The sequence below is a fragment of the Colius striatus genome, chromosome 5 (assembly GCF_028858725.1).
Source record: "Colius striatus isolate bColStr4 chromosome 5, bColStr4.1.hap1, whole genome shotgun sequence".
Taxonomy (NCBI): Eukaryota; Metazoa; Chordata; class Aves; order Coliiformes; family Coliidae; genus Colius; species Colius striatus.
The window spans coordinates 26,017,223-26,035,751 of NC_084763.1; the positions used below are offsets into that span (position 1 = coordinate 26,017,223).

General features: G+C 36.7%; 1 protein-coding gene across 1 annotated transcript in view; it reads right to left on the reverse strand.

Annotated features, from left to right (window-relative positions):
• DNAH11 (dynein axonemal heavy chain 11) overlaps nt 1–13,942 on the reverse strand; it is a 78,970-nt gene extending 65,028 nt beyond the window's left edge. Inside the window, 5 exon segments of the mRNA XM_061997401.1 lie at nt 6,270–6,346; nt 6,349–6,394; nt 7,208–7,333; nt 8,883–9,091; nt 13,885–13,942. Coding sequence (XP_061853385.1) covers nt 6,270–6,346; nt 6,349–6,394; nt 7,208–7,333; nt 8,883–9,091; nt 13,885–13,942 — 516 coding nt within the window.
• Nucleotides 13,943–18,529: the final 4,587 nt, after the last annotated feature.

An 18,529-nucleotide genomic window follows, 5' to 3' on the forward strand; every position in this document is an offset into this window, starting at 1 on the left:
GGAAAATAAACGTGTCATTGGATGTTAATATCACCAGGCCTACCTGGTGACTCACCTTTGGGAAGCAAGGGTTATTCTAGGCTCTCAGTTGCATCTACAGAGCTACTTACTGCACTTGGCATGTGTTTTGGCAACTGTATTTGCTTATGGATAATTAGCAAAATGTCAGATAACAAGCTGTTAGAATGGAACTGGAATCTCTCCTCTATGCTTCTTATTAAGTGAGTTGGTTTTTTTGCTGTACAGGACTGTCTAAACCATATGGCATCAATATTGTTAATTCCAATTAAAAAAAATCAAAGTAGTATCAGAAGAGCTTATCACCCCCTCAACAGCCACAAGAGTCAGGACAGAGCCCAGTCAGGCATTCCAGGGAAGTGACAGGTTTATCCTGCCTCTGGAGTAATCAGGAATTGACATTACCTATTAAAACTGAATGAAAAAGGAAGAAGAGCGGAAAGTTGAAAGAAAAGAAGGAAAAAAAATGAATGAAGAAAGGGGGGAGGCTGACCTGGGACAATATTTAACTAGGCTTTAATGCAGTCAGAGAGGAGAGAGAAAGTGATGAGTAGATAGCAACAGTGGAAAAAGCTTCTATGGTATTTGGACAGAAAACTACATGGAAAATGGAAGGGACGTGCCATTGTCTCATAGTTTCTAAAAATATATATGTGCACTGGAAAACATAAGACAACAATTTCTGCAGTTAACCTGTAGTTGTACGCAAATAAGATTAAGTTTCAGTAGAACTAAGTCAAAACAAGAAAATCTTTTACCATTATTCAGAAAACCTTCCCCAAGACAAACTGTCCCCTGGGACATTGAAACAACTTGTAAGACTTGGATTTTACGTTGAAACACAGGTTACATCCTTTTTTTTAATTCCCATCCCTTTTAGAAAAATCAATTAAGAAATGGCCTCTGGACACTAGCACTGGTCAGGCTGCATCTCACAAAAACCTTCTGTCTCCTGGCTGCACAAACTGAGTGGGATTTTGAAATTATTGAAGGCTTCAGATCAATGACACTATTTTCAGAAGGGTTTCATATGCACAAGTGCTCTTTTGTTGTGACCCATGGTGGAAACAGAGGTAAAAGGCAGAAGGCCCATGAAACAGTCTTAAAAGAAAAAAAGACAGACCTGAGAAAAGGTAAGAGGAAGAAGTGAGGAAGGCAAACAGAAGCCATGATAGTGTCCCATGATGTGACAGACAGGAAGAGAAATGATGCAGAGTAAAATACTAAATGGAGCATAAAAGAGAGGATAATTCACTGAAATCTCTACTGCTGAGTGAACCATAGATGTTCAAGAAATTAAGGTCCTTAAGCCCATTCTTGAGACTGTCCTGTGAATTAGCTGTTCCATCATTTTTTTGGCCATTTATTTCTTTTTATTTCTAAATAGAAGATATTAACTAGTACCTATTCAATTTCCAATATGCTTACCAACTTTGCAGAAATATAAGAACTCGGTACATTTTTTAATCCATATTGTAGAATGGGATGTATAGGACTTTTTCATGCTAAAACAGAGTTTTGAATTGCTGTAGTTATTCTGGTCCCCCTACTGATCTTGTTTATTGTAAAACAGAGAAAAATATCTCTCTTACCTGAACCTAAAAATTCTCCTAACTGCAGGTGATTTGCACATTTGTCTATGAAGTACTTGAGAATGTGTCAGCGAGAGAAACCACTGGTTTTAAATCTTGTGACCTTTGACTCTTGCAAGAATTGCAAACCTCAGTGCATGTTCCCTTATTCACAATAAGATAATATTCTCCTTCACTTTCAAGGACTTAGGCAGAAATGCAGACACTTATGAAAAAACACAATAGGGTCTGGGTTGCTCAGGGCTGTTACAAAGACAGGATGATCAGCAAGTTGGTCTAGAGTAAGAAGAAAATGTCACCTACTTTGAATGTCTTCAGCAGAAAGATGCAAATGGCAGAAATGTCCACATAGAATCCATTACATCCAAGTGATGAAAACTACACTAAAACTGTATGAAGTCCACAGAAAGATCACAGAATTTTCAGCAAAATTTTATCAAGTTGATGAGAGAAAAAAGGAACAACAAAAAAGTACAAGAATAAAGGGTCTCCACTCCAAAACTCTGAATCAGTGAAATTACACAAAGAATCTGCTATGCCTCTGTCATGATTCTCAAAGGTATCAGACACTTGTGTGAGTTTTCTGAAGTTTCTTCTCTCTTATACCATGTAACCTTCAATTAGACATTCTCTCTGTCTCTCATTCATGTCATCTCATTTTCTGGTAAAATTTTAAGTTCAGTTACTTCAGTTATCAGATGTGAATTTCTTGTGAACAATCTTGATGCTTGGGGCACCCCATTTTCTCCTTATTCCTCTAGCAGGCACATTCTCAGATCTGCATACCATCCCTGCTATGGTAGCAGCAGCAATGGAGAACCTAGAGATATCTGTCCCTGCTTTGACATGCTGCTCACAAGTGCCCTTGCTGTAGCAGTGGTGCTAAACTGAATCTATCACATCTCCAAAGCTGCAAATCCTACACAATCTTGCTAGAAGTTACATCTTCTGCACCCTCCTACAATGCTCACATTGCTCATATTTGGACTTAACTCTCCAAGTACTGGACTGCAAGAAGAGTCCAAGTCAAAATCTTGGACCATTTGCCAGACACAAATCAGAATTTAGTGTTTTCCTTAATTTTGTACTTCAAGTAATATTTTGTCCTCCCTAAATATCAAACAAATGTTTATATGGAATGGTTGATATTTATGCCCTAACTATATCAATCTTATGTTGAACTTTAGGCAAAAAGGTACTTTCTCTATCCAACATAATTTGTCGGGATTGACTTAAAGGAATGCTTGTATCTATAGGAGAAGCATTAGTTTATATGAACTTTAGATGCCTGAGCAGATAATACCAACTTTTCAGGACTCTTTACGTTTAACTTTATCCTAGCATAAAAATTTAAGATTTACTAAGTCATACCCAGAATTCATCTGTTCTCTTCTTGCTCTTGGCCATCCTTCAAAAAACAGGAGAGAAACACTTGAAGCAACAGTGTATCTAGAACAAGTTGCTAAACATGGTGAGTCCTACTGAAAGTCTTGTAAGAAATACCAGGCACACACTGATCCTACCAAGATTCTTTGGCTGGAAAGCTCAACCAAGAACAAGGAAACACATCTGAGTAAGTCTTCTTGACTCAACTGTCATAACTATGCTGTGGTTATGCAGTGCACCTGTCCTGCCTATGTTTGACAGTAATTCTGTCTGAAGAATGAAACTACTGTACTGCTAAATTCCGTAGAAAATGGGGAGACAACTAAATACTGACAAGACTATGCAAGGAGGAGATTATTGCAGACCAGTGATGACTAAAGCAGGCCACTCAAGTTAGAAAGAAATTGGAGAAATGGCATTCCCCTAAACGTAGCAAATTTAGTTCCTAATCCTGGGGCTTCAAAACAACGACTGAGGGACTGTAAAATTTGAAATATGAGGAAAATACACAACAAAGAAACTTGTTCAAGAAAGGAGGAGCAAGTATTTGTAGTATATTAGTAGCTCTTGAAGAAAACTGGCTACACATTAACACAGATTCAGTTCAGAAGAAAAGCCATCTAACATATGTGGCCTTAGAATATATGGTAACTTCTAAATGCACCGAGGATAAGAGCTAGTAAGAAATATAGAATTCAGAAAACATACAAAGATGAAATGCTGTAAAATGTATGTTTACTGGAAAGATAAGTTTAAGGGTATGTTTGTGTAGTGCATGTGGGCTACAAGGCATTGAAGAAAAGTGTTCCCATTTTTTTTGAAAATTATTAAGTTGCCACATCCAAAAGAATAAAATAAAATCAGATGGAGATCAAGAGACAGCAAGACTGACTGACCTTGCCTCATACCCAAGCTTTCAAGACATAGTGGCTTCTTCTGGTCTTTACTTTTCTAAGAAATTCTGGTAATGTGCAGAGTATTTAAGAGTGATTACTGTGCAGAAATGTAGGATAATGAAAAACTTTGGGAGCTCCAGTAAATCACTGTGGGCCTTAGAAATTTCTCAGCTCATGGCATGCCTTAGCACTGTCAGCATCTTATCATTTCCAATGTCTGGCCATTGGCTTTGTTTGCTTAAGCACCATTCCTCCTTTTTAATTTATTTCATCATGAAAGCTTTTGAAATCTTCAGGGCTATATATATGACACTTCAATTGTGGACCCACATTTTATAAATGTGCAATCCATTGTCTTCACATGACATACTTCCAACTTACACTGACATAAATTTGCACCTACATACATGGCATGTTCACAGGACGACAACAGTAGAATTGACTGAAAGTTCCAGACTGAAAACAATCAAAACAAAACCAACACAAAACCAAAGAGCTATGGTGGTTCAAAGAATAGCACTGCGTAGTTTGGGTTCCTGAGCTACAGATTCCTTATCATAAACAGAACTTCAAGGTATAAGATGATGGGTGAGCAGAAGGGAAATATGGCTTAAGGTAGGCTGTCATTTTTTTAAAAATGAAATAGAAAAGTGAGACTATATCACTGAGCTTCAACATTTTGAAACAGTCTAAATTCTCTCTTTTGCTCTCCTTCACATGGTATTAGTCTTTTATTCTTTAAATCTAGGGAAAGGAGGTGACAGGTCACCCAGCACTAACAAAAAGTCAATACAGATACCTGCCAGTGTGTTAACTCATGAAATTAATGTCTCCTTCAGTACTAAAATGTCTCTACTTTGCTTCTCTGCAATATGAATAGATATCTCTTGCTCTTGCCTCCAGAAGTACTAATTTGCACAGTGGGGGACTGGTGAAATGGTTGCAATGTAAAAGGTGTTTGAAAGCTGGCTTTCAAAAAGGCCCTTAAAAAAACCTGAAAAGTAAAATGAAGAAATTGCTGGGTAAATAAGGAAAACACAAAGGGAAGGAAACAAGAAAGAAATAAATGAAGATATTAGACGTAATCTTCTTTTTTCTGTCCTTTCTTTAAAAGAGTATAGAAATGCCATAGTCATGAAACAGAGACAAATATTACTGACTAAAAACAGATATACAGAAGGTAAGCACCACCATTGATCATGTCATTGAAGCTCAGAAAAGTAAAACTAGTACAGAATATGTCATACTAGATCCTGTACAAGTTTCTACTGGCCTTTAAGTTACAGAATAAATTTGTGGAGGGACACAAGTGATGCCAACAAAATTAAAGATAGGAGGGAACATCAGCAAAACTAAAGCAGGATAGGAAAAAGAAGATGAGGAAAAAAGAGAAAGTAGTATGTTATAAAGTGTAAGAACTTGGAAGAAAGCACATACCAAATAGGAATGATCTTTAGATCAGTGGTGGGGTAAACACTTCAGAAGATGGAAGACAATTATCCATATGGAAGACAATAATCTGCTATGGGAAGGCTCTTCTCATCCCCAATCAAACAGATTGGTTTAATACACAAAGTACAGGGCATATATTCCTTTCAAAACATTCTAAAGGGTTATTAGTTTTCAGACCTCTAATTTTCTTAGATACATACATGTTTCAGAAGATGTGTAAAACTGAAGCCTGCATAAACTGAAAGTTCCTAAAGATGCCACTCTTCAGCTTGTGTTTTCAGATTCTGCTTTCCAGCTTTCAGGAGAGAACTACAATCTGCCTCAACAACACTTCCTCTAAAATGGACTTTAAGAGAGATGTTGCATTTATGGTATCATATTAATGTGTATTGCTAAACAGCTTTAGACCTGTAAACAGCTACACAGATATTTTTATTTTCCCAGTTTTGAATGGCATAGGAAAAGTAGAAAGAATTAACATTTACTGTGAAATTTTAATTATTTGTGCAAATGTTTGAGAGTTGATGTCATATACAAAATTACTACATATGGAACTAGGGAACATATTTAAAATTGCACTAACTGTACGCTAACTCCTCATCAGCCCCTCACTTCTCCTCAAAACGCATCATTATATTCCAAACATAAGACCTTGAAACTATGACACAGAGCAACTATGTGACTTTTCTATGAACAGACAGGAAGGCAGTAGCCAGCTCTAGCAGTAAAACTTGGCATACATCAAGCCTTCACATAGAGAAGGTTATTATAGTGGTAATGTGAGAGGTGCCAGTTTGCTGTCACAAGTCAATGAGTAAGCCTTTCAAGAGAACAACGCCAACATATGCTGGATTATGAGACAACTGAAATATGTTGTTATTTTCACCAACTCAGCACTACCTCTTGCCACTGAAATATGTCTTACTTTTAACTGCAGCTGCACTCTACGCAAGAATCTCCAGCAGCTTTCTCTGGTGTCCATCAGGTCCAGGGCTTGGACTTATTGACTACGCTTTCCATATCTTCATCACAGAACAGATCTGGAATCTCTTCTGAGAAAAGACAAAGGGGTAATTGGGAGAAGATTTACACAACACAACCTGAGAAATCACCTTCTACGTGGTACTTAGAACAACAGGGTTTAGGTGCAGAACTAGAGCTAAGCTATATAATAGATAGATCAAGTAACAAAACAGTTTTCTCCAGTTCCCTACACCTTTTCACTTAAAAAGAATAATTCATTTAAGTGAGAGGAAACAATATTGGTTTAAAAATAAAAAGATATTTGCCCTGATAGGAAGTTTATTCATAAATTATGCATCCCTCAGAACAGTGCTGCTTTTTTTTTTTTTTTTCAGGCTGTTACAAACTGTTTCCCAGTCTGGTTGCAAAAATAAATAATAATTTAAAAAATCCAGACCTTTCAAAATGCTTTTGAACCATACAACACAGTATTATTTCCATTTTTCTTCCACTCTAGCTCCAGATCCTCACACTCAGAATCCAGATTCTCTAACTTTTCAAAACATGGATGAAATTGTGTTGCTATTACAATTGTGCAGTCACAAATACATTACATCAAGTCAGTGAAATCATATCAAAGCAAACACACAAGTCAAAGAGAGATTCTCATCTACCCCAAGATCAATGCACTTATGCACAATAAGCCTTAACAATTCATCTCGGTGGGCAATGCTTTCTTAAGCAAGTTAGGCTCAATGCTCAAGCTGGATTGGTTGACCTGGGCTCTCTAAAATCTCCCCCTACAAACACCCGAAAGAGAAATAATCTCTTTAAAGTTCACTGAAATCACAGATCATTTGTCATTGGAAAAGATCTTTCAAGAAATGTGTTGGTCTAATCATCTGATGCCAACAAGTCATTAATCAGCACCAGAAAGCATTCATCTGGAACCGGGGCATCTGTCAGCAAAAACACTGTGGGCATGTTCTTGGCACCAGTCTTGATGTACAAACTGGCAAGATCTACCTGTAAAAGAAAGAAGGCAATCACTCATATTCTGTTAAAATGTTGATACAGAAAAAGTGTGAAATGCATGTTAGTGGATGGCAACACATTGCTGAGTCTTGCTTTTTTCGGTTTATTTACATATCACCAATTTGCTGTATAACATCCAAAGGGAAAAGGAGTTTGCCTCAGTTTTCCATATCAAACATTGAGGTTTTGACATGACCTAGTGGTATACATCAAAATGCACTACTAAGCAAGGACTTTCTGCCATTAATCTAATAAAAAAAGGATATTGCAGCCATGAAAGTTGCCCTCAAGAACAGCCATAACCATACCAGTAATGTCTGAGAATTGCACTGAAGAGTCAGATCCATTTTAAACTCTCCTATTTCAGTCAGTTTGTTTTTTTTTTTTTTTTGTAGTGACTGAATAGTGCACTGGTGCACTGTTACTTTTGTTGTCACACATGGATGGTCCAGAGAGACATGGCATGGGACCATTGTGCTTAGCAGTGGTACAAAGAGAGAATGCTTTTCAGCATGAGGTTCCAGAAAAGAACAAACAAACCAACTCATATCAGTTGCATTTGAGCTTGGTCACAGTTGAAACACAGAATAAGGTAAACACTGATTGATATGAAGAAGCTGTCACACAGTCCAGCATAAAGCAAATGCTCAGGCTTGTTAATGGAGGCTGAGAAGTTTCCCCACTTGAAAACAGCATGGGGCAAATGATCACTTGAGACAACATCTTACACTGCACCTCATTTGCCCAGAAAAAGATTGCACAGGAAGTTAGACATCATGTAAGAACAAGCAGCTGAAGAACATGCAGCACTTTTCCAAAACACAACAGCATATACTTCCCACTAAAAACTGATGCCTCAAGCTGTACACGCTGTGGTGGTTTGGCCATGGCCCATGGCTAACAGAAGGATTTTTTGGGGACCATCATCCACCAAAAAAAGCCTTAACCAGATCCTTATTTAGCCATGCCTGAGATTCAGAAGCATCACTTGTCTTCCTGGAGCAAGAAAATGTTCGCTCCTCCCCCGTTTGCTCACACAGACGGGGCTCAGCCTTGCAAGGTCCTGACGTCTGTAAGCCTTATGGAGAGACTGGTTCAACTATAATTCCTTATCATTGCATGAACAGTTTAGGTGATCAAATTACTTTGGTGCAACAAGGACAAAATTTTGCCCTGTGTTCACTCACATAAATTTTATTCCACTAAATCAATACACATGCAATAACATGCAAAAATTTCCTACAGAAGCTTAACTTTAAATACCAAAACTCCAACCACATCTTTGCAATGTATGAAGTAGCTTCCTTGGAAAAAGTGAAGAAACTACCAAAATTCTGTGAAACATAAATAGACGCTAAAATATCCTCTGATCACCCATTTTTCAGAGATAAAGAAAACTAGAGGTACAGCTTGAAACCACAGGAGTTGTTACTAGAAGTTATACTGTTTTGCCAATGATTTATCAAGCCTGTGCAACAATAAAACAGCACATTCTTGAAGTAGTGAACCCAACAGACTCAAATAATATCTATTAGTTTACCCTCAGGTCCTGGATCCTGTAGTCTTTCTTCACTATGATTTGGAAAATCTCCAGGGAGCAGATGGATGCTGCCAGCCTTAACAATCTTAGTTTACCACTGTCACTTATTCAAATCAGAAGTGCATAACCCCTAGGGGCTTCTAGGATACAATCAATCCAACATGTGATGCCAAGAAAAAAAAAGAAAATCCCAATCCCATAACATAGACCTCAACAACCTTGTTAGTCAAGTTTCTCGATTTCATTTTATTACACCAAGAAGCTTTTTCCCCCCCCTCTTTTCCTCTTCTTTCTTTGTTGTCTGTTTCTGTGGTAATGTGCTTCTAACACCTAAAGATATATTACCTTCACATTACTATTTGTTTCTTTTCAATATTTGAGCAAAGGGGAAGAAAAGCTGTTTGCCTTTGTCAAATATTCACAGAATCATAGAATTCTTTGGTTGGAAAAGACCTTTAAAATCATTGAATCCAACCACTAACCTAACACTGCCAAGCCTATCGCTGTCCCTCAGTACACCTCATCTACATGTCATTTTAACATCTCCAGAGACGGCGACTCCACCGTCTTCCTGGGCAGCCTGTTCCAGTGTTCAACAACCCTCTCACCAAAGAAGTCCTTCCCAATATCCAGTCTAAATCTCCCCTGGTGCAACTTGAGCCCATTTAGTCATGCTCTTTCATTCATTACTGGGGAGCGGAGAATGATCCCTACCTCACTACAACTCTCTTTCAGGTAGTTGTACAGAGTGATAAGATCTCCTCTAAGCCTCTTCTCCAGGCTACACATCCACAGCTCCCTCAACTGCTTCTCATCAGACTTGTTCTCCAGACCCTCCACCAGCTTTGTTGCTTGTCTCTGGACACGCTCCAGCATCTCAATGTCCTTCTTGCAGTGAGGGGCCCAAAACTGAACACAACATTCAAGGTGTGGCTTCACCAGTGCTGAGTACAGGGGGCCAATCACTTCCCCGGTCCTGCTATTTGTAAGACAATATTGAAGGTCACTGGTAATTTCTACAATGACCAGAGCATCCAAGATCCTGATGGACTCTATGTGAACTCAGAATAAAGATCTACTTCATTTGAAAAGAGATTGACTAGGCTCTAGGAGCACATGAGAATTTCACATCTGGCAGTTTGCACCACAAAGGCTGAAAGATGATGTATCACTCCATGAAAAATATTAATCGTTTCATTTACTCTTTGAATACATAGCCCAGATGACTTAATACATGCATTTATTTGCTGATCATGGAATGAGATAGGATGAAGGTGCCCAGATGAGAATGTGTTTTAAAAAAAGCATAAAAGATGCGGAAAACATTTTCAGGATTTAATTTCACATACACTTTTCCAGGACTGCCAAATTGTAAGGCTAAGATGTCCTGCCACTTTGCCAAACTGGGATACTACTTTCAGTCAGTAGACTTCAGAGAGAAGACAAAGGGCTTATAAATATTTTCAAGCAAAACTAGTGACATCTGAGAAGGCTTCTGTCTGCAATTCTGATGATTATCACATCACCCTCTAAATCAGCAGAACAAAATCTACAGTCCCTATGAAAGATCCATATGATTAGCTTTGTAATTTAAGCTCTTTTTTAATCCTCTTGCAGAGAAACTTCTACAATAGACTGCTTTGTCAAGTGTGCCTGCTCTTATATAGCTCTTGTCTGCATATGTGACAAGTGAAAAATGATGACACCAAAATCCTAGTCCAGCTCAACAAGAAGAAAAGGTTTCATGTTAAATGATTTGACACTGCAAATAATAGGAACTGCTTTAACAGAACTAAGGTCTGCCAGCATAGGCCTCTCTATCTTTCTGGAAATCACTGCTTTTATTTATACATGACCAGAAAAACTGCATATGTTGAAGAAAGATTACAAATAATGACAAGGAGCAACAATTAAGTCTGTGCCTCACTTATTCAGCAAAATCTTCACCGTGTCTTCTGAAAACTGTCTGGTTTTCTTCCATGCTGGAAAACAAACCAAATGTGGTTAAGCAGATTTCAGAAACAGCAACTGAAATTTTGAGCTATGGTGGATACTATGATACTTCCCAACATGAGAAAAATAAATTCTATTAAACTGAGATAAGGTAAAGAATATATATAAAAAAGTCTATTGATAACTAAAATAAATCTACAATGACATTTAGAAATCTCTGCTGTTTTAGATTTTAAAAAGTACACGGCTAGGCAGCCAAGAAACTTCAATGCTGCCACGCAGTGGCATAATTATGCTTAAGGTATTTCTTGTCCTTGTTTTGAATTAATCTAATTTTAAAAGTACTTCTGCTTTCTTGGAAGCAAAAGATAAATGATACTTTTCTTATAAAGGCCTATTACATCATTAACTAATTAAAAGATAAAGTAGATTATCTACAGCATTACTAGATTATCTTTCCAGCATCAAAGAATAAATTGTGTTAATTTCTGTGCAGCGCAAAAAAGGATGAATCTCTCCTTAAACGAAACGGAGGTTAGTTTTAACACTGAGCTGCAATCCACTCTTCCATAATGGCACCAATAAAGTATATTTAGCAGGACTACTGCTGCATGGTGCCCTCATACCTTCCATTAAGCATGTTACAAGTCTGCACTGCAACAACCTCTGAAGAGTAAATGTCAACAACTTCATGCAAACATTGGTAGCATCGTGATGAATTACATGCATCTTGTATGGATATTTCACTCACACACTGCGTGGCACTCTAAATAGGACTAGTTTTCTAGGAACTCCTCAAGTATATGACTCAGTAGCTCCCAGCCTTGCACTGGCTTGTAGCAAGGGTCTGCTCTGCTGTTTGCAAAACAGCAATAGATGAGGGGAAACTGCAGCATCACTTGATCTTCCACATTCAATCACTTAGTGAGAGTGAAAAATAATAGTTAAAAAATGCCCAGACACACCACACACATTTTTTTTTCACGAAGAAATAGTCAACCGGTGTTGTGAGTGATGTACCCGTGCACAGTGCACTGAGAGACTAAAAGTAGATGCAAGTATGGGCTCAAAGCATTTACACAGTACATCCAAACAGACCGGCTCCAAGCAAACTACTAGGAAAGCTGTCTCTGTCTTTATTTGTTAATGTCTAAACTATTTAAAATTAAGAAAGAATAATTTCTCTGTGATAGGAAGTCACTGCTGAATTTCCAAAATATTTTAAATTTTCTGTTTGGATGTCCTCATTCCTACTCTTATTTTATTTCTTTACTCTCCTTTTTTTACTGGCAAATAGGAATTAGTAAGGAAAGGAAAAAATTACCAGTAGAAGAAGCTGATACTTTCTACTTTCCACTTTTTGTGAAATAACTTAAAACACACCATCTGATGAAAAACAAGTACTCTTTTAAGTGAAGAGCCTTGGAAGGGCAAGTAGAAAGAGTACTGTGGTCCTTAGTAGTTAATTCAACCTTAGTATTGGCACCATCACATATTAATTCCAGAAGAAACTGTATATGCAATAGTACTACCTAATATGTGATAGTATTTGGTTTTCTTCATGCCACTTCTGATAGAAAGAACAATACTGAGAGGTACTATATGTCATCGTATATGATGGGTTACAAGAGGCATACATAACAGAACTTAACTGAGAACATCAAGGCAAAGGAACATACTTGTATTGTGGCATGTATTTGCACTGTTTCCACTGGGAAATCCAGATAGGTGTATTGTCTCTTACCTCCTTAGAGCAGAAATATCAAAATGAAACCTGTGTTAGTTTTGTGTATCTTGCAATTTACAATGTCTTAACACTTTAATAGTTTCATTTTCCTAACAGATACTTTTATTTGTATAAATAAAATCAACAGTGCTCACAGTCCAAAAGGTACATACTATTTTAGTGACATGCTCTGAAGTCCAAAGAGGGACTGAGACTAAAAAGTCTTTGAAAAATAACTTAATTCAATATTTAAATACATATATATACACATACATAGACAAACACACTTAAAACTCAAATTAAACTATCCAGGGGTATAAAAATAATAAAAAAGGAACAATTAGTAACGGAAAATAAAATAATTTTATTCTTCTGGTTTGAAGTCCAGAATCAGGAAATGGAAAATGAAAACTGCAACTTTTTCCCACAAATTCAGTGAAGGATACAAAGAGTTATGTTCACAGACAGGCTGTTAACTCATTCTAGAGAAGGCTCGAGTGTTTGCTTTAAGTTACTAAAAGCACTGCAACAGAGACACTTGACAGTCCTATACCAGTCCAACATTACAGTCAAGGTAAGAATAGTCACCATTGAATCTTCTTAATGGGAAAGAAGAACCTTCCTTAGCTTCCTCTTTTCACTTTCCCTGGCACCTACTTTTCCTCAGTAAGAAAGATGCTTGCATTGGGGACTGGGGATAAAAAGATAGTGTGCTACTGTTACTTATAGTTCTAGTAAACACGAACTTCCACTACATAACTTACTGGCATCAGGCAAAATACTTTCAAGCTACCAACGTACTTCAAAATACCTGTGCATAGTGTCCATCATGATTTTATAAAAGAAATTACAGTCCTTGTTTTCCACCACTTTATCCCATAGACATGTGCTGATTCATGAAGTCAGGGATGTTGAAGATTATTTGGTTGCTGTAAACACTTGGATGTAGCAAATGGAATGTCCTAAAGATAAAATTTCTTTTTTTTTTTTTTTTTTTTTTATAAATGCTGTCACCTGGCATCAAAATAGGCCACTCTTAAGAGAGACTAACTGGTATTCTGCAAAGACATTAATCATACTGAGCAGATACACAATACACATTGTGCTTGAAACTATATATTCTTTAAGATAAATAGGAGACCGGACAAATCCTTGCCTCCTCGCTAACAGTTCACAATGATCCATGGGATGGGCAAGCAAGAAAAATATTCTAGAAGAGAACAGGAAAGGAGGAAAAACCAAACTAGGATCAGACTCACCTGAATTTACAAGAGGGACCAGGATTTATGATATCCTTCCCTAATTTTCTTCTTTAAACCCTACCCTGGTGTTCGGCTACTGGATTAAGCCCCTGCTTCAGAGCTTCTTCATCAATCTCCATTTCATTTTACTTAGTCTCTAGAAAATTTTTCTTCCCTCCAATTAAATACTGAGTTTTTACTTCTCAAAATATTAAGCAAGCATTGTAAACTTGGCAAGCCATTGCTTCATTTCCACTAAATACCTTTGCTTTCTCAGCTTTCAGCCTCTTTCATCTACCTGAGCATAGTCATCTCAAGACAGGTACTATCTTCTACTTTGTACAAAGGGAATCTGTTCTTCATTAGTCCACAGGCCAACATACATCATTAAATAATAAAGAGCAAAAATAATAGAGTGTTGTTAGGTAGCAAATTAACCCATGAAACAGATCTGAAAGACACTGGAGAAGTCTCTCATGTTAAAGATATTGTGGAACTTAATAGCAGCTAGCGGGAACTTTTCAATGACACTCTGGTGAAGCCATATGGCTACTCGCACTATGGCTGGAATATTCTTGATTACTGATGGAGTAAAAGCATGTTGCTGGAAGTGGAAGCAAACTATCTTGCTATAGATCATAACCAGGGAATCTGAAGAAGTTCAAAGCAAGACTGCAAAATGTCTCTGGAAATGAAAAGGGAGTAAAAAAAGAAGAAAATTCTCCAGTATCAGAGAGCAAATAGGAGTCAATGAAACGTTAAATGTCAATAAGGCCTAGTAAATGTACAGTTACTTGTGTGTCACAGAATATACTTCATGTCTCACCTCATGCTTGATAACATACCAGTTGCATGTCTGGCCATGAGCCTCAAGGGCACATCTACCAGGTAAAGGACCACAAGAGACTGTAATTACCATGAAATTCTGAGAATCTCAATATCATAATAAATATGAAGTGGCTCTTTGCATTTAGCTATAGGAACAGCAAGATTTTTAACTTATACTATATTTCAAACACCATGTTTGATCCTATCTCCTTTCATCTCCTACCTATTATAGCAAAAAGCTAACCAGTAATTATTTCGTGTATTAAATGAAGAATGCACATTTTTGCATTATAGGAAATCTGGAATATAAATTACCATAGAAACATCAAATTAGGTTTGACATTTTACAATGAAGAAAAATTCCACAATTTTTATCACATAATATATCATTCAGCTTATTTATAAAAATTAAGACAGTCACAAAATATTCTAAAGATGATAGAGACTTTTTAAATGAAACTGGCTCCAAACGAATGATTTCAACACAGTCAGAGGAAGTTCAAATCAGTTTGAGAATGCGCACAATCATCATAGATAAGACCAGACAAAATTAACAGATCTCAATAAGAAAAAAAAAACTAGCAGAGATAATCATAGAGTACGAAATGTCATTCTTATAAGTTCACTCATTTTTTTTCCAGTATCATCTAGTAGATACTGTTTCTTGCGCTCCAGATGACATAGCTCAGGTAAATTAAAAAGAGGAAACTCAACAAAACCCCAAACTGAAACTACTGAGGCTTTCAGTAGCTGGCAATTTGAGTTCTGACTGCCCAATTCTGACTGCTCAGAATACAGTCTTGCTTCTTCAGAAGGTAGTGTACAACTGAACTAGTCCAAGCAAGTCTCATTTTTTGTTTTAAAAAAAAAGGAAGACTCATAAATAATGCAGCCATTCCTTGCTTAAATCGAAAAGTCCTTCCCAGAACTTCACAGAGTAATGCATTTTCTTTCTTTCCATGTGTTTGCAACAAATTTTAGTCTATTTTAGAATTCTCAAATGGTTATACTTGAAAATCATGAACAGCACAGTCAACATTTTCATAACTTTTTTTGTAAAATGGTTATTTTAAGTTTTTGGTTTGGTTTTGTTTCAAAAAAACCAACTCAAAACAATTCAAAAGAAAGAACAATTCAAAAGAAAGAAGCATCAACAGTTTCAAGTGGTAGGAACTTTTAAGATCTGAAGTCTGAAATCTTTGTGAGAAAAAAAAAAAAGATTCCTAGCTAGAACAGCATATAGCTATGGGAAGAAAACAGGAGGGTACTGAGACATTAGCTTTGTATGTGACTGCCTTAGACTCAATTGATTTCTCCAAGCTAGAGATGCTTCCAAATTGAGCAGTCACTTCCTTTTTACTCTCTACATCTCGTTCCTTAACAAGGAATTCAGCTGACACCTGCTATCATTCCTTCATGAGATGAAGCATGACCTAGTGAAAAGCTTATACAATTCATCTGACTCTGTACTAAAAGATGCAAAAACAGCATAGACATTACTGTCTTACCTTAGTCACAATGATTGTCAGATCACAGTGTATATGCCAGGGAAACGAACTTTCTATGAAACAAATGTTTTAACGGTACAGGTAAAATTCTTGAACACATGGTGGAGAAGCAGAGAAATGAGTAGATACACTCAGCCTCCTAAAACCCACTGAAGCATGGTTGGGTTTGTGCATGGAGTGCCTGCCTATCTGTGAACATCCTTTTGACAATACACAGCCAGATAGCAACGTGTATTTAAGAGGTTTTTTTACATGTCTGATTATTCTTTACTCATCAGATTATTCACAATATATTCTTTATATGTCATATCTTTTCTTCACGTCACATAAAAAGCGATATGTTTGTATCTGAAAAAGAACCTAATATGCTTTCATAATAACAAAGAAGTATTTACACAAGATATAGATCCTTCTGTATGAGAACAAAATCAAACACTAATTACTTAATTTTAAACTGAAAACTTTCTTTTCTGCAGACTCTGGTGGAAAAATACTAATATATTTTCAAAGTAAAAAAATTAAATTATCCTTTGGAAAGTAAGAAGGGAATTACCCTAAATTCCAAAACCAATGTAATTGTCCTTCAGTGGTCATCATGTGCGGGTTTTTTTCAAGGTAGAGAAAGCCTTAATTTGAACAAGCATCATAAAGTGTCTGTGGATTCTGTTTGTTGTCTTTACAGGATGAAAAAAAGATAGAGGCTAAACATCTGGCAAATCGCAATTTAGAAAATCAATTTCTGTCTCAGACATCCCTGTTTTCATCAGGTCAATTGATGAGGTCAATATCCAGCAGCTCCATCAAGAGCAGCTGAAGGATACTTTACTATGAAGACTCCATATAGCTCCTTCACTTTCTGCTTCTCTTTTCTAAGTTTATGCCATTTTTATCCAACTGCATTGCTTCCCATAGAAGAGTAAGTGAAAAAATACAGAAAGCTGTTAAAAGTCATCTTGAAAATGAAAAAAAAACCCCTTACATGTATTAAGTATTATTAAAGTACTGAACTTTGTTATGATGTGATCCTCAACTTTTGCCACTTAGTAAAGTATTCCTCAGATTCACAAGAAAGGATTAATCATCCATGGAAGTCTGAGTTCTAATCACACTGTTTCTCTTTTGTGTGTGGAAATAAGAACATGCAGAAATCATCAGGAATTTATTAAAGCAGGACTGAAAATGAACAGTCTCATATTTCTTCCTTCCCAGGTCATATATTTTTGTTGTGTAAGTGATCACATGAATGTTTTGCACGCAATGAAACCATGGTAATAAGTGGACTTCAAGGAAAACATTTCAGAATGTCCTAGTGACTAAGTCTTTCATCTTCAGTGAAGAACCTGATGTCACGAGCTCTGCCTCATTCAGAGCAGGAATTTGAAACAAAAGCAGTTATGAAACATTTAGGGAAGATGGTAGTTACAGTCATGACATCATAGGAGAGAATTCAGATTTTATATGCATGAGATTTCTTACTCAATACTGCTGGGCAAGAGAAAAAAGATTTTTCAAAAATTTTGCGCATCTAGTCCAGATTTTTTTTTTGTCCTGCCAATATCAACACAAATTTGGGAAGCTCCTGCTACTGGTTTTGAGATGACCAAGCCCACTTTTTAAAAGATTGATATTTGTCAAAAAGAAAGAAGAGTCAGGAAATAAAAAGAAAGGATTATCAGTTCCATAAATAAGAAGTAGAATGCAGACTATAGACTTCTTTCCTTTTTTCATTGTATTAGGCTATATGTTAAAGTCATTTTGGTTAGGGAGGGAAAAAAAAAAAGTGAAACGTAAGCATATAGTTTTGAACCTGTCTTGTTTTTTAAAAAAACTGAGCAACATGTTCAGGAGCACTTTCCATTTCAGTAGGAAATGGGAAAGTGCACTTGCATAGTGACAGCTGAATGCTCTATGTCACAGCACTGTTGCAGTTCTGACTTGCAGCAGACCTTTTTCTTTCTTAGGTAAAGCAGTTTCCATTAGGACCAAAGGAGCATTGTTTTATCATCTTAGATTCTTCAAACAGTGAAATAAATTATCTGTAAACCTCATGTTTTGTCTGGCCAATTCAAGAAAGGTAATAAATTCTTCTGAGGATATTTCGGTCTAGGGATGGTCAGCTAAAAGGATGGTCACTGACTGGAGGAGAAAAGTAAGCAGAGAAGAAGTGAAGGTGTGCAGGAAGACAAGACAGAAATGTGGAAACTCAGTATTTTCAACTGGATGACTAAATTTGGAAGAACTGTGACTTATCTGTGACTTATCTTATGCTGTGACTTATCCTGCCTTTCTAGCAAAAAGAGAAGAAAACTTTTTGTAGAAATTATGTGTATATGAAAGTTTTCAAGTACCTTCTTTATCTTAAAATCTTAGGTCAAAAAAGATTGTTCTCTT